General features: G+C 45.4%; 1 protein-coding gene across 7 annotated transcripts in view; it reads left to right on the forward strand.

Annotated features, from left to right (window-relative positions):
* The window catches only part of LOC106590020 (MAGUK p55 subfamily member 7), a 278,198-nt gene that overhangs the window by 225,156 nt on the left and 31,001 nt on the right, over positions 1 to 22,041 (forward strand). For all 7 annotated transcript variants that reach the window (XR_014383065.1, XM_014180502.3, XM_082970645.1 and 4 more), the window contains one exon: positions 21,153 to 21,323. Coding sequence is in view for 6 of the 7 variants with exons in the window: in XM_014180502.3 (XP_014035977.1) it covers positions 21,153 to 21,323 (171 nt within the window). In the remaining variant the exon portion in view is untranslated. The remainder of the gene's footprint in view (positions 1 to 21,152; positions 21,324 to 22,041) is intronic.

Consider the following 22,041-nt stretch of genomic DNA (forward strand, 5'->3'; position numbering starts at 1 on the left):
TTGCCGAGGAACCAAACAGCCCATATGTCTTTGTGGGAGACCAGGCATTCCCTCTGAGGTTAAACCTGATGCGAACATATCCAGGTAAGATACGCTATATGTGTCTATACATATGATGTGAAAATTATACAAATATAGACATTGTAGTTAAATGCCTCACATGAAACGTATCTGGCATCCCAGTAAGAGGATTGGGGATTGGGGCCTATGCATCCCAGTAAGAGGATTGGGGCCTATGCATAGGCTACACATGTGATAACCTTCATGTTCATGTTCCTGTTCAATAAGAAATCAGTCAGTCAAAAGTTTTTGTGAAGGCCTGCGTGGCCCTCCACAACTACCTTTGCACCACAGACACTGACAACACAGAGTCATCAACACGGTACATCCACCCCACATTTGTTGACCACTCCACACCCACTGGGGACCTGAATCCAGGAGAGTGGAGATAGCTGGTACAAGGGGACACCAGCTTCCTGGACCCAAGAAACATATCGGCAGACAGGGAAAACAGAGTTGCTATAGACGTGTGCAACAACCTCATGGACTACTTCCTCACACCAGCTGGTAAAGTGGGGGGGGTGCAACTCAATATTTCGAAGGTGTCCTTAATGTTTTGTACACTCAGTGTACAGTATTTCAATTGACTGATATCCTTAACCTCTTACATCTAGACGTTCCGCTAGCGGAACACCTGCTCCAATATCCAATGATAGATAGACGTGGCGCGAATTACAAATTCCTCAAAAATACAAAAACTTCAATTTTTCAAACATATGACTATTTCACAGCATTTTAAAGACAAGACTCTCCTTTATCTAACCACACTGTCCGATTTCAAAAAGGCTTTACAGCGAAAGCAAAACATTAGATTATGTCAGCAGAGTACCAAGCCAGAAATAATCAGACACCCATTTTTCAAGCTAGCATATAATGTCACAAAAACCCAGAAGACAGCTAAATGCAGCACTAACCTTTGATGATCTTCATCAGATGACACACCTAGGACATTATGTTATACAATACATGCATGTTTTGTTCAATCAAGTTCATATTTATATCAAAAAACTGCTTTTTACATTAGCATGTGACGTTCAGAACTAGCATACCCCCCGCAAACTTCCGGGGAATTTGCTAACAATTTACTAAATTACTCACGATAAACGTTCACAAAAAGCATAACAATTATTTTAAGAATTATAGATACAGAACTCCTCTATGCACTCGATATGTCCGATTTTAAAATAGCTTTTTGGTGAAAGCACATTTTGCAATATTCTAAGTACATAGCCCAGCCATCACGGGCTAGCTATTTAGACACCCGGCAAGTTTAGCCTTCACCAAAATCAGCTTTACTATTATAAAAGTTTGATTACCTTTTGTTGTTTTCGTCAGAATGCACTCCCAGGACTGCTACTTCAATAACAAATGTTGGTTTGGTCCAAAATAATCCATCGTTATATCCGAATAGCGGCGTTTTGTTCGTGCGTCCCAGACACTATCCGAAATGGTAAATCAGGGTCGTGCGCATGGCGCAATTCGTGACAAAAAATTTCGAAATATTCCATTACCGTACTTCGAAGCATGTCAACCGCTGTTTAAAATCAATTTTTATGCAATTTATCTCGTAAAAAAGCGATAATATTCCGACCGGGAATCTCCTTTTCGGCAAACAGAGGAAAAATCACAAAGACGGGGGCGGCCAGGGCACGCGCCTAAGCCCACAGTCCCTTGATCGGCCACTTGAGAAAGGCGATAATGTGTTTCAGCCTGGGGCTGGGATGACGACATTCAGGTTTTTCCCGGGCTCTAAGCGCCCATGGAAGACGTAGGAAGTGTCACGTTAGAGCAGAGATCCTTTGTAAAAGATAGAGATGGCAAAGAAGTTCAAGAAATGGTCAGACAGGCCACTTCCTGTAAAGGAATCTCTCAGGTTTTGACCTGCCATTTGAGTTCTGTTATACTCACAGACACCATTCAAGCAGTTTTAGAAACTTTGGAGTGTTTTCTATCCAAAGACAATAATTATATGCATATTCTAGTTACTGGGCAGGAGTAGTAACCAGATTAAATCGGGTACGTTTTTTATCCAGCCGTGAAAATACTGCCCCCTAGCCATAACAGGTTAAATGAACTGTATCTCAGGAAAATCTTTGAAATTGTTACATGTTGCGTTTATATTTTTGCTCAGTGTAAATAAATATATAAAAAAACATGCAACCCCCCCAGTAAATTACCCACCACAAATCAAATGTTATTGGTCACAAACACATGGTTAGCAGATGTTAATGAGAGTGTAGCGAAATGCTTGTGATTCCAGTTCCGACAGTGCAGTAATATCTAACAAGTAATCTAACAATTTCCCAACAACTACCTAATACACACAAATCTAAAGGGTTGAATGAGAATATGTACATATAAATATATGGATGAGCGATGGCGGTGCGGCATATACATTTGATATGAGTAATGTAAGATATGTAAACCTTATTAAAGTGGCATTATTTAATGTGGCATTGTTTAAAGTGACTAGTGATCCATTTATAACTTCTTATGGATGAAATCCCTTTAGCGGGATCGATTTGACAAAATCCGGTGAAATGGCAGAGCGCCAAATTCAAATTAAATTACTATAAATATTAAACTTTCATGAAATCACACATGCAATATACCAATTTAAAGCTACACTTGTTGTTAATCCAGCCACAGTGTCAGATTTCAAAAAGGCTTTACCGCGAAAGCAAACCATGCTATTATCTGAGGACAGCACCCCATCAAACAAAGACAGACAATCATAATTCAACCCGCAAGGCGCGACACAAAACTCAGAAATAAAGATATAATTCATGCCTTACCTTTGACGAGCTTCTTCTGTTGGCACTCCAATATGTCCCATAAACATCACAAATGGTCCTTTTGTTCGGTTGAACACCAGACGGGCTGCGGCGTTCTGGATGAGTTGTAGGGGTTTGATGGCACAGGCAGGGAGCCCCGCCAACAGCGAGTTGCAGTAATCCAGACGGGAGATGACACAAGTGCCTGGATTAGGACCTGCGCCGCTCCCTGTGTGAGGCAGGGTCGTACTCTGCGAATGTTGTAGAGCATGAACCTACAGGATCGGGTCACCGCCTTGATGTTAGCGGAGAATGACAGGGTGTTGTCCAGGGTCATGCCAAGGCTCTTAGCACTGGGAGGAGGACACAATGGAGTTGTCAATCGTGATGGCGAGATCATGGAACGGGCAGTCCTTCCCTGGGAGGAAGAGCAGCTCCGTCTTGCCGAGGTTCAGCTTGAGGTGGTGATCCGTCATCCACACTGATATGTCTGCCAGACATGCAGAGATGCGATTCGCCACCTGGTTATCAGAAGGGGGAAAGGAGAAGATGAATTGTGTGTCGTCTGCGTAGCAATGATCGGAGAGACCATGTGAGGATATGACAGAGCCAAGTGACTTGGTGTATAGCGAGAATAGGAGAGGGCCTAGAACTGAGCCCTGGGGGACACCAGTGGTGAGAGCACGTGGTGCGGAGACGGATTCTCGCCATGCCACCTGGTAGGAGCAACCTGTCAGGTAGCACGCAATCCAAGAGTGAGCCGCGCCGGAGATGCCCAACTCGGAGAGGGTGGAGAGGAGGATCTGATGGTTCACAGTATCAAAGGCAGCAGATAGGTCTAGAAGGATGAGAGCAGACGGGATAAACTGTGTTCAATATCGGACGAAAACAAAAAAAGCACGTTCCAGGTCGCATTAGAGTGCACCTGGAGTGACACAGGAAAATAACAGGGCTACTTCTTCATTTCTCTAAAGAAAAACATCAACCAATTTCTAAAGACTGTTGACATCTAGTGGAAGCTATAGGAACTGCAAGTATATTTCTATTAAAACGGCCTTGCCATAGAAATCCAATGGAAAACAGATTGACCTCAAAAAAATAATTCCCTGGATGGATTGTGCTCAGGGTTTCACCTGCCAAATTAGTTATGTTATACTCCCAGACTTTATTCAAACAGTTTTGTTTCCTATCCAAATCTACCAATTATATGCATATCCTAGCTTCTGGGCCTGAGTAGCAGGCAGTTTACTTTGGGCACACTTTTCATCCCGACGTGAAAATAGCGCCCCCAAGCCTTAAGAAGTTTTAAAGTGTCCAGTGATTGAAGGCAGCAGCCTCTCTGAGTGTAGGCAGCCTCTTCCAATGTAGGCAGTAGCCTCTCTGAGTTAGTGATTGCTGTTTAGCAGTCTGATGGCCTTGAGATAGAAGCTTTTTTTCAGTCTCTCGTTCCCAGCTTTGACGCACCTGTACTGACCTTGCCTTCTGGATGGTAGCGGTGTGAACAGGCAGTGGCTCGGGTGGTTGTTGTCCTTGATGATCTTTTTGGCCTTCCTGTGACATCGGATTCTGTAGGTGGTGTCATGGAGGGCAGGTAGTTTGCCCCCGGTGATGCGTTGTGCAGAACGCACCACCTTCTGGAGAGCCTTTCGGTTGAGGGCAGTGCAGTTGCCGTACTTATAGTGCATCTTTAAAAGTTTGTCAGGGTTTTGGGTGACAAGTCAAATTTCTTCAGCCTCCTGAGGTTGAAGAGGCGCTATTGCACGTTCTTCACCACACTGTCTGTGTGGGTGGACCATTTCAGTTTGTCTGTGATGTGTACGCCAAGGAACTTAAAACTTTCCACCTTCTCCACTGCTGTCCCTTCGATGTGGATAGGGGGGTGCTTCTGCTGTTTCCTGAAGTCCACGATCATCTCCTTTGTTTTGTTGACGTTGAGTGAGAGGTTGTTTTCCTGACACCACACTCCCAGTGCCCCCACCTCCTAGGCTGTCTCATCATTGTTGGTAATCAAGCCCACTACTGTTGTGTCGTCTCCAAACTTGATTCTGCAAACTTTATTCTTATGTGTGCATAAGAATAACGCACACAACACCCGTTTTTGTGGTGAAACGGGGGTCTCTGTCTCACTTTAGAGCAGACAGAGTGGACACGGTACTGATCGATGGTCTTGTCAAAGTACATGGTCATGTCCCTGACAAACGGGAGACATTGATCAGGAGGAATAGGCACTACCCATGGTACTATAACGTCGTAGACAGCCTTTGCTGGACACTGCTGCTGTTTCTGTAACTGCTGTTTACATTTCTTTAACTCACACACACATACACATACACATACACACACTGTTGCTGGGTCGGGGAGATTCAGTGTGGGGCGGAGAGCAAGGGTGCGTGGAGGTTCGTGGAGTTGCAGGGCAGAGAGCAAGGGTGCGCCCGGACGGTGCGTTGTTTGTTGGTGAGAAGGGCCTGGGCGTTGGGGAGAGGGACCTGGGTGTTGGGGAGAGGGGCCGAGAAGGTGAGATACCAGGCCGGGTGGAGAGATGATGAACCAAGGGGCAATTAACTACCTATAGAATGGCCCTTTGGTCTCAGCTCTGTCTCTGGGCTGCCCAAAACACCACCACCCCTCCAACACCTACAAGCAGATGGTGAATATATTAGAATACATTGAAAGCAAATTTTACTCAAAAGAACTCAAAAGAACTGATTTCATAAACATCTCAATCTAATTAGCACACACAAAGCACAGTTTCTGTTTTTCAGATATTTGAACTAGCCCTGCCAAAGATTATGATGACAACAAAGCCACTGAATATTTCCTACTCACAATTTCTCCCATCCAGAAAAGAGCTGATTTCACATGTTCTAACTAGGTCTGCTAAACATAAGATCACAAACACGCTGTACAAGAGTACATACTGTATCTGGCATATTTTTATTTATTTATTTGTATTTATTTATTTTGCCTTTATTTAACCAGGTAGGCTAGTTGAGAACAAGTTCTCATTTGCAACTGCAACCTGGCCAAGATAAAGCATAGCAATTCGACACATAAAACAACACAGAGTTACACATGGAATAAACAAAACATACAGTCAATAATACAGTAGAAAAAAAAGAAAACAAGAAAGTCTATATACAGTGAGTGCAAATTAGGTAAGATAAGGGAGTTAAGGCAGTAAATAGGCCATGGTGGCGAAGTAATTATAATATAGCAATTAAACACTGGAATGGTAGATGTGCAGAAGATGAATGTGCAAGTAGAGATACTGGGGTGCAAAGGAGCAAGATAAATAAATAAAAACAGCATGGAGAAGAGGTAGATAGATGGGCTGTTTATAGATGGGCTATGTACAGGTGTAGTGATCTGTGAGCTGCTCTGACAGCTGGTGCTTAAAGCTAGTGAGGGAGATATGAGTCTCCAGCTTCAGGGATTTTTGCAGTTCGTTCCAGTCATTGGCAGCAGAGAACTGGAAGGAAAGGCGACCAAAGGAGGAATTGGCTTTGGGGGTGACCAGAGAGATATACCTGCTGGAGCGTGTGCTACGAGTGGGTGCTGCTATGGTGACCAGTGAGCTGAGATAAGGCGGGGCTTTACCTAGCAGAGACTTGTAGATAACCTGTAGCCAGTGGGTTTGGCGACAAATATGAAGCGAGGGCCAACCAACGAGAGCGTACAGATCACAGTGGTGGGTAGTGTATGGGGCTTTGGTGACAAAACGGATGGCACTGTGATAGACTGCATCCAATTCATTGAGTAGAGTGTTGGAGGCTATTTTATAGATGACATCACCGACGTTCAGGATCGGTAGGATGGTCAGTTTTATGAGGGTATGTTTGGCAGCATGAGTGAAAGATGCTTGTTGCGATATAGGAAGCCGATTCTAGATTTAATTTTGGATTGGAGATGCTTAATGTGAGTCTGGAAAGAGAGTTTACAGTCTAACCAGACACCTAGGTATTTGTAGTTGTCCACGTATTCTAAGTCAGAGTCGTCCAGGGTAGTGATGCTGGACGGGCGGGGCAGGTGCGGGCAGTGATCGATTGAATAGCATGCATTTATTTTTACTTGCATTTAAGAGCAGTTGGAGGCTACGGAAGGAGAGTTGTATGGCATTAAAGCTTGTCTGGAGGTTAGTTAACACAGTGTCCAAAGAGGGGCCAGAAGTATACAGAATGGTGTCGTCTGCGTAGAGGTGGATCAGAGAATCACCAGCAGCAAGAGCGACATCATTGATGTATACAGAGAAGAGAGTCGGCCAGAGAATTGAACCATGTGGCACCCCCATAGAGACTGCCAAAGGTCCGGACAACAGGCCCTCTGATTTGACACACTGAACTCTATCAGAGAAGTAGTTGGTCAACCAGGCGAGGCAATAATTTGTGAAACCAAGGCTGTCGAGTCTGCCAATAAGAATGTGGTGATTGACAGAGTCGAAAGCCTTGGCCAGGTCGATGAATACGGCTGCACAGTAATGTCTCTTATCGATGGAGGTTATGACGTCATTTAGGACCTTGAGCGTGGCTCAGGTGCACCCATGATCAGCTCTGAAACCAGATTGCATAGCGGAGAAGGTACAGTGGGATTCGAAATTGTCGGTAATCTGTTTGTTAACTTGGCTTTCGAAGACCTTTCTAAGGATATAGGTCTGTATCAGTTTGGGTCTAGAGTGTCACCCCCTTTGAAGAGAGGGATGACCGCGGCAGCTTTTCAATCTTTGGGAATCTCAGATGATACGAAAGAGAGGTTGAACAGGCTAGTAATAGGGGTTGCAACAATTTCAGCAGATAATTTTAGAAAGAGAGGGTCCAGATTGTCTAGCCCGGCTGATTTGTAGGGGTCCAGATTTTGCAGTTCTTTCAGAACATCAGCTATCTGGATTTGGGTGAAGGAGAAATGGTGGGGGCGTTGGCGGGTTGCTGTGGAGGGTGCCGGGCAGTTGAACAGGGTAGGGGTAGCCAGGTGGAAAGCATGTCTAGCCGTAGAGAAATGCCTATTGAAATTCTCAATTATAGTGGATTTATCGGTGGTAACAGTGTTTCCTAGCCGCAGAGCAGTGGGGAGCTGGGAGGAGGTGCTCTTATTCTCCATGGACTTTACAGTGTCACAAACCTTTTTTGAGTTTGTACTACAGGATGCAAATTTCTGTTTGAAAAAGCTAAACTTAGCTTTCCTAACTGCCTGTGTATATTTGTTCCTAACTTCCCTGAAAAGTTGCATATCACGGGGGCTATTCGATGCTAATGCAGAATGCCACAGGATGTTTTTGTGCTTGTCAAGGGCAGACAGGTGTGGAGTGAACCAAGGACTATATCTATTCCTAGTTCAGCATTTTTAGAATGGGGCATGCTTATTTAAGATGGTGAGGAAGGCACTTTTAAAGAATAACCAGGCATCCTCTACTGACGGGATGAGGTCAATGTCATTCCAGGACACCTCGGCCAGGTTGATTAGAAAGGCCTGCTCGCAGAAGTGTTTTAGGGAGCGTTTGACAGTGATGAGGGGTGGTCGTTTGGTCGCAGACATTACGGATGCAGGCAATGAGGCAGTGATCGCTGAGATCTTGATTGAAAACAGCAGAGGTGTATTTGGAGGGCAAGTTAGTTAGGATGATATCTATGAGGGTGCCCGTGTTTACGGATTTGGGGTTGTACCTGGTAGGTTCATTGATGATTTGTGTGAGATTGAGGGCATCAAGCTTAGATTGTAGGATGGCCGGGGTGTTAAGCATGTCCCAGTTTATGTCACCTAGTAGCACGAGCTCAGAAGATAGACGGGGGGCAATCAATTCACATATGGTGTCGAGGGCACAGCTGGGGGCAGAGGTTGGTCTATAGTAAGCGGCAACAGTGAGAGACTTGTTTCTGGAAAGGTGAATTTTTAGAAGTAGAAGCTCGAATTGTTTGGGTACAGACCTGGATAGTAAGACAGAACTCTGCAGGCTATCTTTGCAGTAGATTGCATCACCGCCCCCTTTGGCAGTTCTATCTTGGCGGAAAATGTTATAGTTATGGATGGACATTTAAGTGTTTTTGGTGGTTTTCCTAAGCCAGGATTCAGACATGGCTAAGACATCCGGGTTGTCAGAGTGTGCTAAATCAGTGAGTAAAACAAACTTAGGGAGTAGAATTCTAATGTTAACATGCATGAAACCAAGGCTTTTACGGTTACAGAAGTCAACAAATGAGAGCACCTGGGGAGTGGGAGTGGAGCTAGGCACTACAGGACCTGGATTAACCTCTTCATCACCAGAGGAACAGAGGAGAAGTAGGATAAAGGTACGGCTAAAGGCTATACGAATTGGCCGTCTAGCACGTTCGGAACAGAGAGTAAAAGGAGCAGGTTTCTGGGAACGATAGCATAGATTCAAGGCATAGTGTACAGACAAAGGTAAGGTAGGATGTGAGTACATTGGAGGTAAACCTAGGCATTGAGTAATGAGGAGAGAGATATAGTCTCTTGAGACGTTTAAACCAGGTGATGTCATCCAATATGTAGGAGGCAGTAATCACTAACCAGGACAGTAATGGACGAGGCATATTGATATTAGAGAGAGGCATGCGTAGCCAAGTGAACATATGGGTCCAGTGAGTGGTTGGGCTGGCTGGGGACACGGCGATTCAGACAGTTAGCAGGCCGGTGCTAACAAGCTAGCAGTTAGTAGGCCGGGGCTAACAAGCTAGCAGTTAGCAGACCAGGGCTAACAAGCTAGCAGTTAGCAGACCGGGTTAGCAAGCAAGCAGTTAGCAGACCGGGGCAAGCAAGCTAGCAGTTAGCAGACCGGGGCAAGCAAGCTAGCAGTTAGCAGACCGGGGCTAGCAAGCTAGCAGTTAGTAGACCGTGGCTAGCAAGTTAGCAGAAGGGCCTTTGGAGGACATCGCGATGGAGGTCAGTCTGTTTTTGCCTCTTCGTGCGGTGACATCGATAGACCAGTCGTGGATTAGTAGGGTTCCAAGTAGCTCTAGGTAGCTAGCAGGACACGGTTAGCAGAATGAGCCTTCAGTGGACGTCGCGCCTGAGGGGCCTGTTGGAATCCTCGGGCAGATTATGTTGGTATTCCAGTCGTAGAGGATTGGCGGGGTTCCGTGCCCTGTACCGGCAGTAGAAGGTGTCCGGATATTGTAGCCCAGGAGTGGGCTTCGGTGGTAGCCCAGGAGCCCAAGCCGAGCTAGCTTCAGGCTAATTGGTGCTTGCTCCGGGATGGAAACGGTAGCCAGGAGTAGTCACCCGGGATTGCGGTTAGCTAGTTAAGAAGATCCAGATGAAAATCTTCAGAGTTTGCGGTATGAATCCGGGGATATGGAGAGAGAAAAATAGGTCCGGTATGCTCTTGTTTGAGTCACGTTGTACGAACTGGCGAGAGCTTTCGGAGCTAAAGGTTAGCTGATGACCGCTAGCAGTGGGTTGCTGACTGATAGCTGGTAGGTAGTTAACTTAGCTGGCTAGCTTCAGTTGAGGGATTCCAGATCCGAAGTAAATAGAAATAGTTTATAAATAAAACAGATCCACGCCACATTGGGTGAGGCGGGTTGCAGGAGAGTATTTAGAAGTTGAGGTTTATGATTTTTTTTTTTAAAGATATGCGAAGAAAAATATATAAAATGATATATACAAGGGACACGACAGGACAAAAACAAAGACGTCTGACTGCTACGCCATCTTGGAATTGGTGTCTGTCTGACGATGTCTCACGTAAACACAAAGTCAATCCAGTTGTCAGATACACACCGGCAACAGCCCCACTCCTCGTCTCCTTCACCCTTTTCAGATTGGCACATATCGGTCCCAAATCTTTCTCCATGTTTCTTTGAGATCAGTATAGGTGTTCAAATTTCGTGATGTCTCCCTTCAGCTGTTGTCTTTTGTGTGCTTGTCTGAATACAACTACATTGAAGGATTGTAGAGGTTAGCGTATTGTCTCACCAGCTCGCACAGATGCTCCTCAAAACTGGACAGAGACATAATTGTGCGTGGCAAGTCTCAAAATATAACCACAAAAAAGGAAGCTTGCAAGTAGGAGCAGCATGCGAAGTAGTACCACGTCCATCTCTTCTGTGTTTACGTATACCACAAGGGGTACCGGAAAAGATGTGATGTAGACACAAGGGCAGGACTTCCGTTGCAAAACTCACTCAGTACTGCCCCTCAGCCTTCACAAGGAATGATTCGTCAGGTCTCAATTTCCAGATAGAAAAAAAACGTTACAAGGTGGAATGTCATTTTTCATCGCAAAAGAGGCGTGTGATGAAAAACGACATTCCAACAATAACTTTAACCTTAACCCTTATCCTAACCCTGAACTTAACACTTACACTAACCTTAACCCTTACCATAACCCTTATTCTAAACCTAACTCTAACCTTAGCAAGCAGTTGCTTATCAACAGATACTGTAGCTTGTTGATAGTATGACCATCTGTAGCGCATCTACAGATGGAAAATCTGGACTATCCAAACAAATTGTGACCAACCAGGTTGCCAGGGAACTCAGTCAGCTGACCAGGGACAGGCACTACCTGCTTTAGTTGGTCATAGGAGGGCAGGTTGAGAAGGTCTCTGTAAACTCCTGTCCTCCACTACAACTCATAGCTGGACCTTTCCTGAACGGACAAGCCTTCCCTGGACTTCCCCAACCGTGTGCTAGTGCGTCACTGAACATGTAAGTGGACTTTGTTAGCGTTCATGTGTATATTTAATCTGTCTGTATGTTATAAGCTCCATATTACTATGTAACTGCATGATTATACATGCCTTATTGAAGTTAGTATGTTGGTTTTTCATGCCTGTGTACAAGCTGGTGCCAACACGAGCAGCACCTGAGCCAGACGAATCATTGCCAGTGCTGCAGCCTGACCTGCGACAGCCAGCTCACCAGCCGGCACGTGTCTCTCTTGGTCATCCTGCTGGCACCAGATCCTACACCGTCTGCTGCCCTTGCAGACCTGCTCGGCCTGGATCTGACGCCCAAGACGAGGCTCCCAGTCGGAGTCCCATCCAGCGTCCCATCCAGCACCAGCACCTGCAGTCAGCCGACCTGACTCCCATTCTGGTCCCAGTGTCCACTACCATCCTGGAGGATCAGTCTAGACCCTTTTTCAAAGACCCATGGCCGCTCTGGGCTCATTCCTTTCTTCCTCTGGATGGAAGAAAGAAAGGAGTGGAAGAAAAGAGAAAATACCTTATATAGGGTTCTGGTCAAAAGTAGTGTACTATATAGGGAATAGGGTGCCATTTGGGACAAAGTAAAATCCATCAGCACGTTGTAGCTTAGTTCTCTGATTAGAAACACAATACCTGGATGGAGACCTGGAAGCGTATGCAGTAGGCACGGTAACATCTTCCCTTGGTACTGCTGTCATAATCTATCGTAATGCTAGATATCCACACAGAGCATAGCCCCTCACCAAACATCCGGAAAGAGGGATGGGGGGAAAAGCTGGGAAAGCTATCAACCCCCAGAATCCAATTAAGACAGTTATGGAAAAATGGAGCCGTATAAACTGAAATAAAAAACGCTCTATTTCCAGAAAACAAGTTTATTTCATCTGTCTGCAGGTTCACTACTGGAGGACGAGCAGCCAAAATATAAGACCCGTGCGTTCCAAATGGCACCATATTCTCTATTTGGTACACTACTTTTAACCAATATCTATTGGGGCCATTTGGGATGCAGACATGGGGTTTAAGAATGACTAAGATTACTTGGTTTTTCCCTGGGTTTCCATCCAAAATCGGGTAGCTAGATACACTTTACTGTACAGGGTTGGAACTATATACGTTTTTTAAATCCATGTCCAACATCTTGGCCGAGTAGGTAGAGGCCAAGCAGACAGACAGATGTGTGTGAATGTTCTCTAGACAGTGGTGACATTACTTGGTAATGTCCAGGCATTGCATTACATTGGTTTGTTTGTGACTCTGAGCAGTGAGAGAAGAAAAGAGAGAGGCTGTGTCCCAAATGGAACCCTATTCACTATACATTGCACTGCTTTTGACCAGGGCACTATAAAGAGAATATGGTCCCTATAGGTCCTGGTCAAAAGTAGTGCACTATAAAGGGGATGGGGTGCCATTTGGGATGCAAACTTTGGTATCTCCCTGGACGCTAGGTTTGTTGTCTAGCATCCCTGCTGTCTGAGTGGGCCGGCTGATTGATGAGACAAACAGGAAAGCGTTCCGGCTCTGTGTTCTTGGCACTCCCAGCCCCCAACTCACTAGCTGTGCTGAGAGACCCCAGACACACACACACACACACACACACACACACACACACACACACACACACACACACACACACACACACACACACACACACACACACACACACACACACACACACACACACACACACACACACACCAGAGAGAACTCAGGTCCGCTCTGCGTAAGTGCAGCGGAGGATGACTGCTAGATTGAGTTGTGCGTTAGTATGCTGTTTTTTTTCTTCAAACCGATGCTTTAGGCAGCGTTTTCTGTGCAGACTAGACATTCCTGAGTCCTAAAGAGCTCTGGGATAAGACAGAGGGGAAAAACAAATAGCGCTCGACACTAACCCATGTCTCCCAGCCAAGGGACTTAAGCACAATTCCACTGTATAAGCCTGTAACACTTGGGTAGGAGTACCACTTTCCACATGCTGCTGACTGCTGTAGCAAGGCCATGGAAAGTAAAGTATCCCCAGAGTGTGTTTCTGTTTCCCCCAGATAACACTGTAATGAGTTCACAACGGTGGACTCCACTGCTCTCAGAATATATTTAAAACATCACAGAAGGCATAATAGGCTTTTTTAATCATCAAATTAAAATGTTTAACTCTCTCTCTGCCTACAGTCGGCTTGCTAGCCAAACTGATTGCAGACTGAACATGGTGAGCACAGTCTGCTTTAACCAGGCTACCTGCCTTCTCTTTCTCAACAGGAAACAAAATAACCCATAAAGCTGAGGGAGAGGAACGGGGTGGGTGGTGGGGGGTAGAAGTTTGAAGCAAGTTACTGTAGATAAAACAAAAATCTCCTCCACCTGTTAAAGATTCCTTGTTCCCCTTAGAGCTATATGTTTTTCATCGCCAACACAGTTACCTTCCTTGCGGTCAGACCATAGACCAGGTACGTGCATGCTGCGGCAAGCCTGATCCCTGGGGGTTGTAGGGATTTGATGTTTGATGAAGGGGGTCTCCCAGGGACGGCCTCAGAGGCCAACTACGATTCCCATAATGCCTTTCACAGATGCCTGTAACAGGTTTACATGGAGGGACAGGGAGTGTGATGGGACTGGGTTTGAAGGCCACACACCTGTCTGTCCTGTCTGTCTGTCTGGACAGGACCTATCCCCATACACGCCACACACCGGGAGAGCCCAGACTCCTATTTGAACCCAGCCAGTGGTGGAAGAAGGGAATACAGGAGAAAAGGTTTTACTTTTTACTTTTCTGGAGGCGTCGTTGCTACAATGTTGCCCATATTGTTACTGCTCTTCTTCTTTTTACTACATGTCAATCCATCCACGCTCGTCCTTGGTTCTCTTATCCTTTTGCCCAACCTTTATTCTCAACTCACAATAGACAGACATAAAAAACATATACTGTAGAGAACAGGCGGGTAATTGAGTGATTCATTTAACAAGGAAGAATGAATCATAGGGTATTTGTGTAGAACTTAGAGTAGTTTGTCTTTGGCCTTGATGTTGTTGGCGGAGTGATTGTGGCAGACAGTTTGGAATCTGGAAAGCCTTTTCCACATAGTCCGGTAGTGCCATCCTTCTCTGGAGAGACAGTGTGAAAACTGTAGTGTCTCTGAAATAGACTTGAACAGACTATGCACTGTAATTGGGACCATCACATAATGAGACTGAGAAGAGGCACTCCTTAGTGCTTCCCACATTCTGTGCCCACAACCAGCGCTAAGTGTTGCAGTGATAAACTGCTCTCTGTGTGTGCGTGCATCGAGCATGTGTGTTTCTAAGTGTGTGTATTTCTGCATGTTTGTGCGCATGCATGCGGCACAGTCATAAACTGCATATATGCGGCTTGGGCCTGAGGCCGAGGTTGGGCATAATGGTAATGCTCTCTTAATCTAGCACTGCCAGGGAGAGTTCATTCACCAGTTGTCATCTCCATTAGTCTTCATACTGAGGGCTTGTTCTGCTGGCCAGGATGGCATGGTTGTTGCATCCCAAATGGCACCTTAGTCCCTATGAAGTGCACTACTTTTGACCAGGGCCATAGGGCTTTAGTCAAAAGTAGTGCACTAAAATAGGGAGCCATTTGTGATACGCATATTGCAGCACATCTTCTACTGCAGTAGAGACTCCAGGCTCAGATGGGAGCCGTTTTTTTTGTACACTTCATATAAATAGTTAGGAAATCAGAGAGGAGAGGTAAGTGGGAGAGACAGTGGGAAAGATGGATGCAGGGATTGAACCCTGGTATTCCAGTATGTGATGAGAGCCGGAAATCTGGAACCAACAAGACCCTGAACACTATCTGCATTGACCCTTTTTGCACTAACTCTCTTGCACTGACACACTGGACACTAACCACACTCTCACACATACTTACACTGACACCCCAACACACACAGACACACTACATACGCCCACACACACATAACATGCACACACATGCATACTGATGCCACACACACTTAAGCACACACATACTTTCACACTTACCAGATACGCCGCTGCTACTGTCTATTATCTATCATGTTGCCTAGTCAGTTTACCCCTACCTATATGTACAGTACAAAGCAACCTCAATTACCTACAGTGGTTGCTCAACTAAAAGTTTTGAGATTATGTTGTGCGACTTAGAGGTAATTTGTGGTTTAGTACAATACCGTGCATCACCGCTTCATTGCTCCAGACCAACGCAAGGGGGAGTTAGAGCACTGATTATGCTTTTGTGTCCCAAGGTGCTAATGTGTCTCTAACTGACAATGAATGGGCAACATAAACCAAATAATTGTACACAACTTCAAAATTGAATTTCGATTAACTGAATGATCAGCTTGAAGAAGGTGATTTGAATTTAGAACAATAGTGTAAGAATTGCTTTTCCTCTGTCCAACTCACACACACACACACACACACACACACACACACACACACACACACACACACACACACACACACACACACACACACACACACACACACACACACACACACACACACACACACACACACACACACACACACACACACACACACACACACACAAAAGCCAGGTAATACAACAGGTGGTTTTGCCATGATGGCTTCCCTGCCTGCACATCTCCTCCCTCCTCTCCTCTAGTCTGATTTTGCGAAAATGGCTGTAATTTCAATTCCTTTTGTGTTGTCATCTCAATGTTCGCCTACACATGACGTCTGGAATACTTGACCTCTGATTGTTCTCAAGGTTCTCCTTTTACTTTTAACAGAAGAAATCTACAGATGTGTGTGTGTGTGTTGCCTTGATTTGTTTTACTCTCAAGAAGCATCTGTTATTTTTTACGTACATTATCTTCTCTTGTTATTTTTTGTATATATATATATTTTTTACAGTTTTGCACCATTTATTTTACAGACAGCAGCAGGATGTTAGCATCAGAACAGTGGGCAGTTTAGTATTCACTGTTTGTAAAGGCCCCCAGGTGCTTTCTTTGCACACATGCTGAATTTCCTACACCACGGCTGTCAGATATTATTGCCCTGGAAAGTGGGCTTGCAGGAGCACACTGGCAACTTCCAGGCAATTGTGTGTGTAGTGGCAGCGTGTGTCTTTTACTGTTTACACTGTGGCTCGATATGCTCCTTGTCATTTTTCTGTTGGGGTTTCTCTCTGGAAAGGGAGGGTTTACTGTGTGTGTGTGTGTGTGCGTGCTTGTGTGCGTACGTGTTTGTGTTCACTGTAGTAGGGGGCCACCGGCAATTACCCAGTCACGGTCAAGTGCGCTCCATTAAAACGTGCGTATGTGTACAGTATGTGTGTGTCCTGAGCAGGGAAAATCTCTCCGTATCCGAGCTCTTTGTCACGTGATGTGGATACAACACAGTGCCATTACATCTAGGGGAAAAGGTCAAGGTGCAGGGTCAGGTGAACAATGTGTATAAAAAAAGTGCTTTTTACCTCGCACACCATCATAATTAGGTCCAGTTTTGCCATGCATATCGAACATTCCTGCTCTACCAGCATACCTTCTATTCGCCCTAGCTAGTGGAAACACTATTTTTACTGTCAAGACTGTACTATAACAGTAACATGCACGCACACAAACACACACACTTCTCATGACCAAGATGGCTGGGGGCCGGTCCAGACCAAGAAGGTTGAGTCATTAATTTCTTTATATCTGGACTGAATACATTTCCAGCCTTCTCTCTCTGGTCTCATCTAATTCTGTCTCCAACAATAATGGAGATGACTGCTTCGCTGTGTGTTTGTGCGCGTGCGGGTGGGTGTGGCAGCATGTGTGTGTTTGCACGTACGTTCGTACATATGTCTGTGTGTGTGTGTGCTTGTCAATGTCTACACGCGTGCGTTCTCAAACCTTGGATTTATTTATCCTTGGCCAAGAATAGAGTAGAGGAGATGGGGGTTAGTTATTTTCTGTTATTTGGATGGAGCTGTCTAGAAGGGTTTAAGTGATTTTGAAGGGCCTGGGATTACGGAGGGCCCTTCAACTACAGCAACAGAGATGTGTATTGACTGGCTGCAGCTGAGACTGGTAATGAAACGGCGTGCACCTGCCTCCCTGAAGGAAAACAAAGAGATTCCCTCTGACAGAGCCAATGAAACGCAGGCGCCTTCTGGGCGCCGAAAGGCTCCCTAATCGAATGAAACAACTTGTGCTAATCAGACCACAGTATTAGACCGATCCACTTGGGAGGGGGAAAGGGGGTAGTTTTGGATCTGATTGAACTCGCTCTGGAGTCTGTTTCTGTCCCAAATGGCACCCTATTCCCTATATAGTGCACTAATTTTGACCAGGGCCCAACCGGACAACCTTAGCTGATATTATCCACCAAGCAAGGGCTTAATAATAGTATTGTGGGTATTGCTATGATATTAACCATTGATGATGATGATGGCATTGTGCATGGCTTGCTGTTACAGTAATGTAGCTAGCAGCAGTGCATCTTTTCCACTGTGTGGCAAGCTGACGGCTAATTATGTCTGGCCGGGGTTCGGTTAGAGCAGTGGGGGTTTTATTGAGAAGGATACACCGCAGGAGAAATGGCACTGATAACATAGTCCTAAATCACAACATGCTGTCCTGCCCATAGTGGAAAAAAGTCTGCCCTGAATGTTAGCTGTAACACAATACTTCAACTCTAGGGTACACACACACACACACACATAGCTGTATATACAGTATACACACACACACACGCACACCGAGACATGCCTTATTGCCACACATACACGCATGCAGAATTGTGCTTTAGCACAGCGTTTAACTTTGTAACGCAGTGTATGTAGGTCCTTCTCTATCCCTTATTAAGTGACTGTTTGGAAAAGAACAAGCTCAAAATAATTTAGCTAGACGGTCTCTCTCTTTTGTAGCAGATCTGCACAGTGCTTGCCCGACCCGCGCCTCCTCTATGTTATGGAAAGTATTAAAGGATTGGATCAGTTTTTTTTTTCCTTTTCTTTTTCTCTCTTCAGTCCATAATTTTCATGCTGTCTTAGTCTTACTTGGTCATCTTGCATCATATAGCTGGGCTCATTAATCAATGTTTAAAAGAAAGAAATGAGAGAGAGAGAGACCTACTGCCATGTGCAGAAATGTGATATTAGGTGTCATAGGTTTGGGGATTTTGGCTTAATCAGCATCTGTCAGAAATCTGAAGATGCGCTCTTCAAATTCGGGATATATTTATTTTTGTTTGATACTGCCGTACTGTAGAGCATTCAAACCAGACCATTTGTTTGGGTCACTTCACGGTGGTTGTCATGTCTGATTGATGCATGTCCGTGGAATGCCACCACCGCAAAGACTTCCTTACACACACACACACACACACACACACACACACACACACACACATACATAATGTTCACATACACACACACACACACACACACACACATATAGTACATACTACATACATACATACATACCATCTACCCAAAATAGTCTAAGAAGAATCAGAAATCCTAGCCTAGCAGTTGTGTCAACTGGACAAGCATGAAGCCACTGGCAGTAAATTCACAAAGCAGCAGTGAAATACATGGAAACCCTGTTCTCCCTCCTTTAATTTTTTGTTCTCTTTTATTTTATTTATATTTTTTGTGTAATACTTTTTACCCATTTTTTCCCCAATTTCGTGACATCCACTTGGTAGTTAGTCTTTTCCCATCGCTGCAACTTCCATATGGACTCGGGAGTGGCAAATTTCGAGAGCCATGCGTCCTCTGAAACACAAACCTGCCAAGCCGCACTGCTTCTTGACACGCTGCTCACTTAACCCGGAAGCCAGCCGCACCAGTGTGTCAGAGGAAACACCGTACAACTGACGACTAAAGTCAGCATGCATGCGCCTGGCCCGCCACAAGGAGTTGCTAGAGCGCGATGGGATAAGGATATCCCGGCCAGCCAAACCCTCCCCTAACCCGGACGACGCTTGGTCGATTGTGTGCCGCCTCATGGGTCTCCCGGTCACCTGCTGCGACGCAGCCTGGGATCGAACCCAGGTCTATAGTGACGCCTCAAGCACTGCGATGCAGTGCCTTAGACCACTGCGCCACTCGGGAGAAGTTTTCTCTTTGACCTCTAGAGTGGAGAAGGAGGAAGAGGTCAATGTACTTAAAACGCACCAGACAGGTTCAAAAGGCTCAGATGAATCACATTTCTCTGTGTCCCAAATGGCACCCTAGTCCCTATATAGTGCACTAGTTTTGACCCGGGCCTATAGGCGATAGGGTGCCATTTTGGCTGCTTCCTCTGACATGAGAGAAGTTACATCAGAGGTACATGGTATAAACTGAGGCTGGGAGGAGAAATGGATAGGAATGCGGCAATAATGTTTTTATGGTCTTTGAGAATATGACATAAAAGCTTTAGACCACACTACGTATGATCCTTATATGAGCTGCACAGATAGCTATGTACGTGCGAGAAGAGGATTGAAATGCGTTGCATGTCGTTTGGGGAAAAAGTTAATAAGTGCTTGAGTGATAGGGCGGTGTCCCAAATGGAACCATATCCCCTATATTGTGCACTACTTTTGACCAGAGCCCTATGGGCCTTGGTCAAAGTTGTGCACTACATATGGAATAGGGTGCCATTTGGGGCGCAGATTTCATCCAGAGAAACCGTTTGGCTTAGTGTTCAGTACTCTCACCTACAGCACAAATATGACTCTCAATATGTTACATCTTTCGTACATAAAACCAGAAATGCACTGTTGCCAAGATAATAATAATAATAACTGTTCATCTGTATCTGCAGGCATTTTGTACAGACGGCACAAATACAGTGCCTTCAGAAAGTATTCATACTCCTTGACTTATTCCAGCTTGAATTCAAAATTGATTAAATAAATACAATCTCACCCATCTACGCACAATACCCCATAATGACAAAGTCAAAACTTGTTTTTAGAAATGTTTGTAAATGTATTGAAAATGAAATACAGAAATATTATATTTACATAATTATTCACACTCCTGAGTCAATACTTTCTAGAAGCATCTTTGGCAGCAATTACAGCTGTGAGTCTTTCTGGGTAAGTCTCTAAGAGCTTTCCACACTTGGATTGTGCAACATTTGGTCAATATTCCTTTCAAAATTCTTCAAGCTCTGTCAAATTGGTTGATGATCATTGCTAGACAACCATTTTCAGGTCTTGCCATAGATTTTCAAGTATATTTAAGTCAAAACTGTAACTTGGACACTGAGGAACATTCACTCCCCAGTCCTTAACGATTACAAGCATAACCTTAACATGATGCAGCCACCACTATGCTTGAAAATGTGGAGAGTGGCACTCAGTAATGTGTTGTATTGGATTTGCCCCAAACATAACACTTTGTATTCACAACAAAAAGTGAATTGCTTTGCCACATTTTTTTGCAGTATTACTTTAGTGCCTTGTTGCAAACAGGATGCATGTTTTGGAATATATTAATATGTTGTTCTGTACCCAAAAATCTCAATTTAATCAATTTTAAATTCAGGCTTTAACACAACAAATTGTGAAAAAAGTCAAAGGGTGTGAATACTGTCTGAGGGCACTGGTACATACTGTACACACACAGCCTCCTTTCTTCCCCTTACTGACTGACTAAACTTTCTCTTTCTCACTCCCCCCTCCATCTCTCTCTGATTTGTAGCTGGTTTTCGCCGGAGCTTCCGCCTCAGCAGGCGAGACAAGAAGACCAACAAATCCATGTATGAATGTAAGAAGAGTGAGCAGTACGACATGGCTGACGTGCCGACCTACGAGGAGGTGACTCCCCACTGCAGGCAGAGTGGGGCCAAGCACAGACTTGTGGTCCTCGTCGGTGAGTAACACACACACACACACACACAGACACAAACACACACACACAGTCACACACATACACACAGGCAATGGCAGAGTGGTGCCAAGTAACTGACTACTGACACTCTGGGAGCAGGGGGACTGGGCTGGTGGTCTTGCTGTAGTCGGTGAGTAACTGACTACTGACACCATGGGGGACTGGGAGCAGGGGGACTGGGCTGGTGGTCTTGCTGTAGTCAGTGAGTAACTGACTACTGACACCATGGGGGACTGGGAGCAGGGGGACTGGGCTGGTGGTCTTGCTGTAGTCGGTGAGTAACTGACTACTGACACCATGCGGGACTGGGAGCAGGGGGACTGGGCTGGTGGTCCTGCTGTAGTCGGTGAGTAACTGACTACTGCTACCAAGGGGGACTGGGAGCAGGGGGACTGGGCTGGTGGTCCTGCTGTAGTCGGGGAGTAACTGACTACTGCCACCATGGGGGACTGGGAGCAGGGGGACTGGGCTGGTGGTCCTGCTGTAGTCGGTGAGTAACTGACTACTGACACCATGGGGGACTGGGAGCAGGGGGACTGGGCTGGTGGTCCTGCTGTAGTCGGTGAGTAACTGACTACTGCTACCAAGGGGGACTGGGAGCAGGGGGACTGGGCTGGTGGTCTTGCTGTAGTCGGTGAGTAACTGACTACTGACACCATGGGGGACTGGGAGCAGGGGGACTGGGCTGGTGGTCTTGCTG

The sequence above is a fragment of the Salmo salar genome, chromosome 29 (assembly GCF_965601325.2).
Source record: "Salmo salar chromosome 29, fSalSal1, whole genome shotgun sequence".
NCBI lineage: Eukaryota > Metazoa > Chordata > Actinopteri > Salmoniformes > Salmonidae > Salmo > Salmo salar.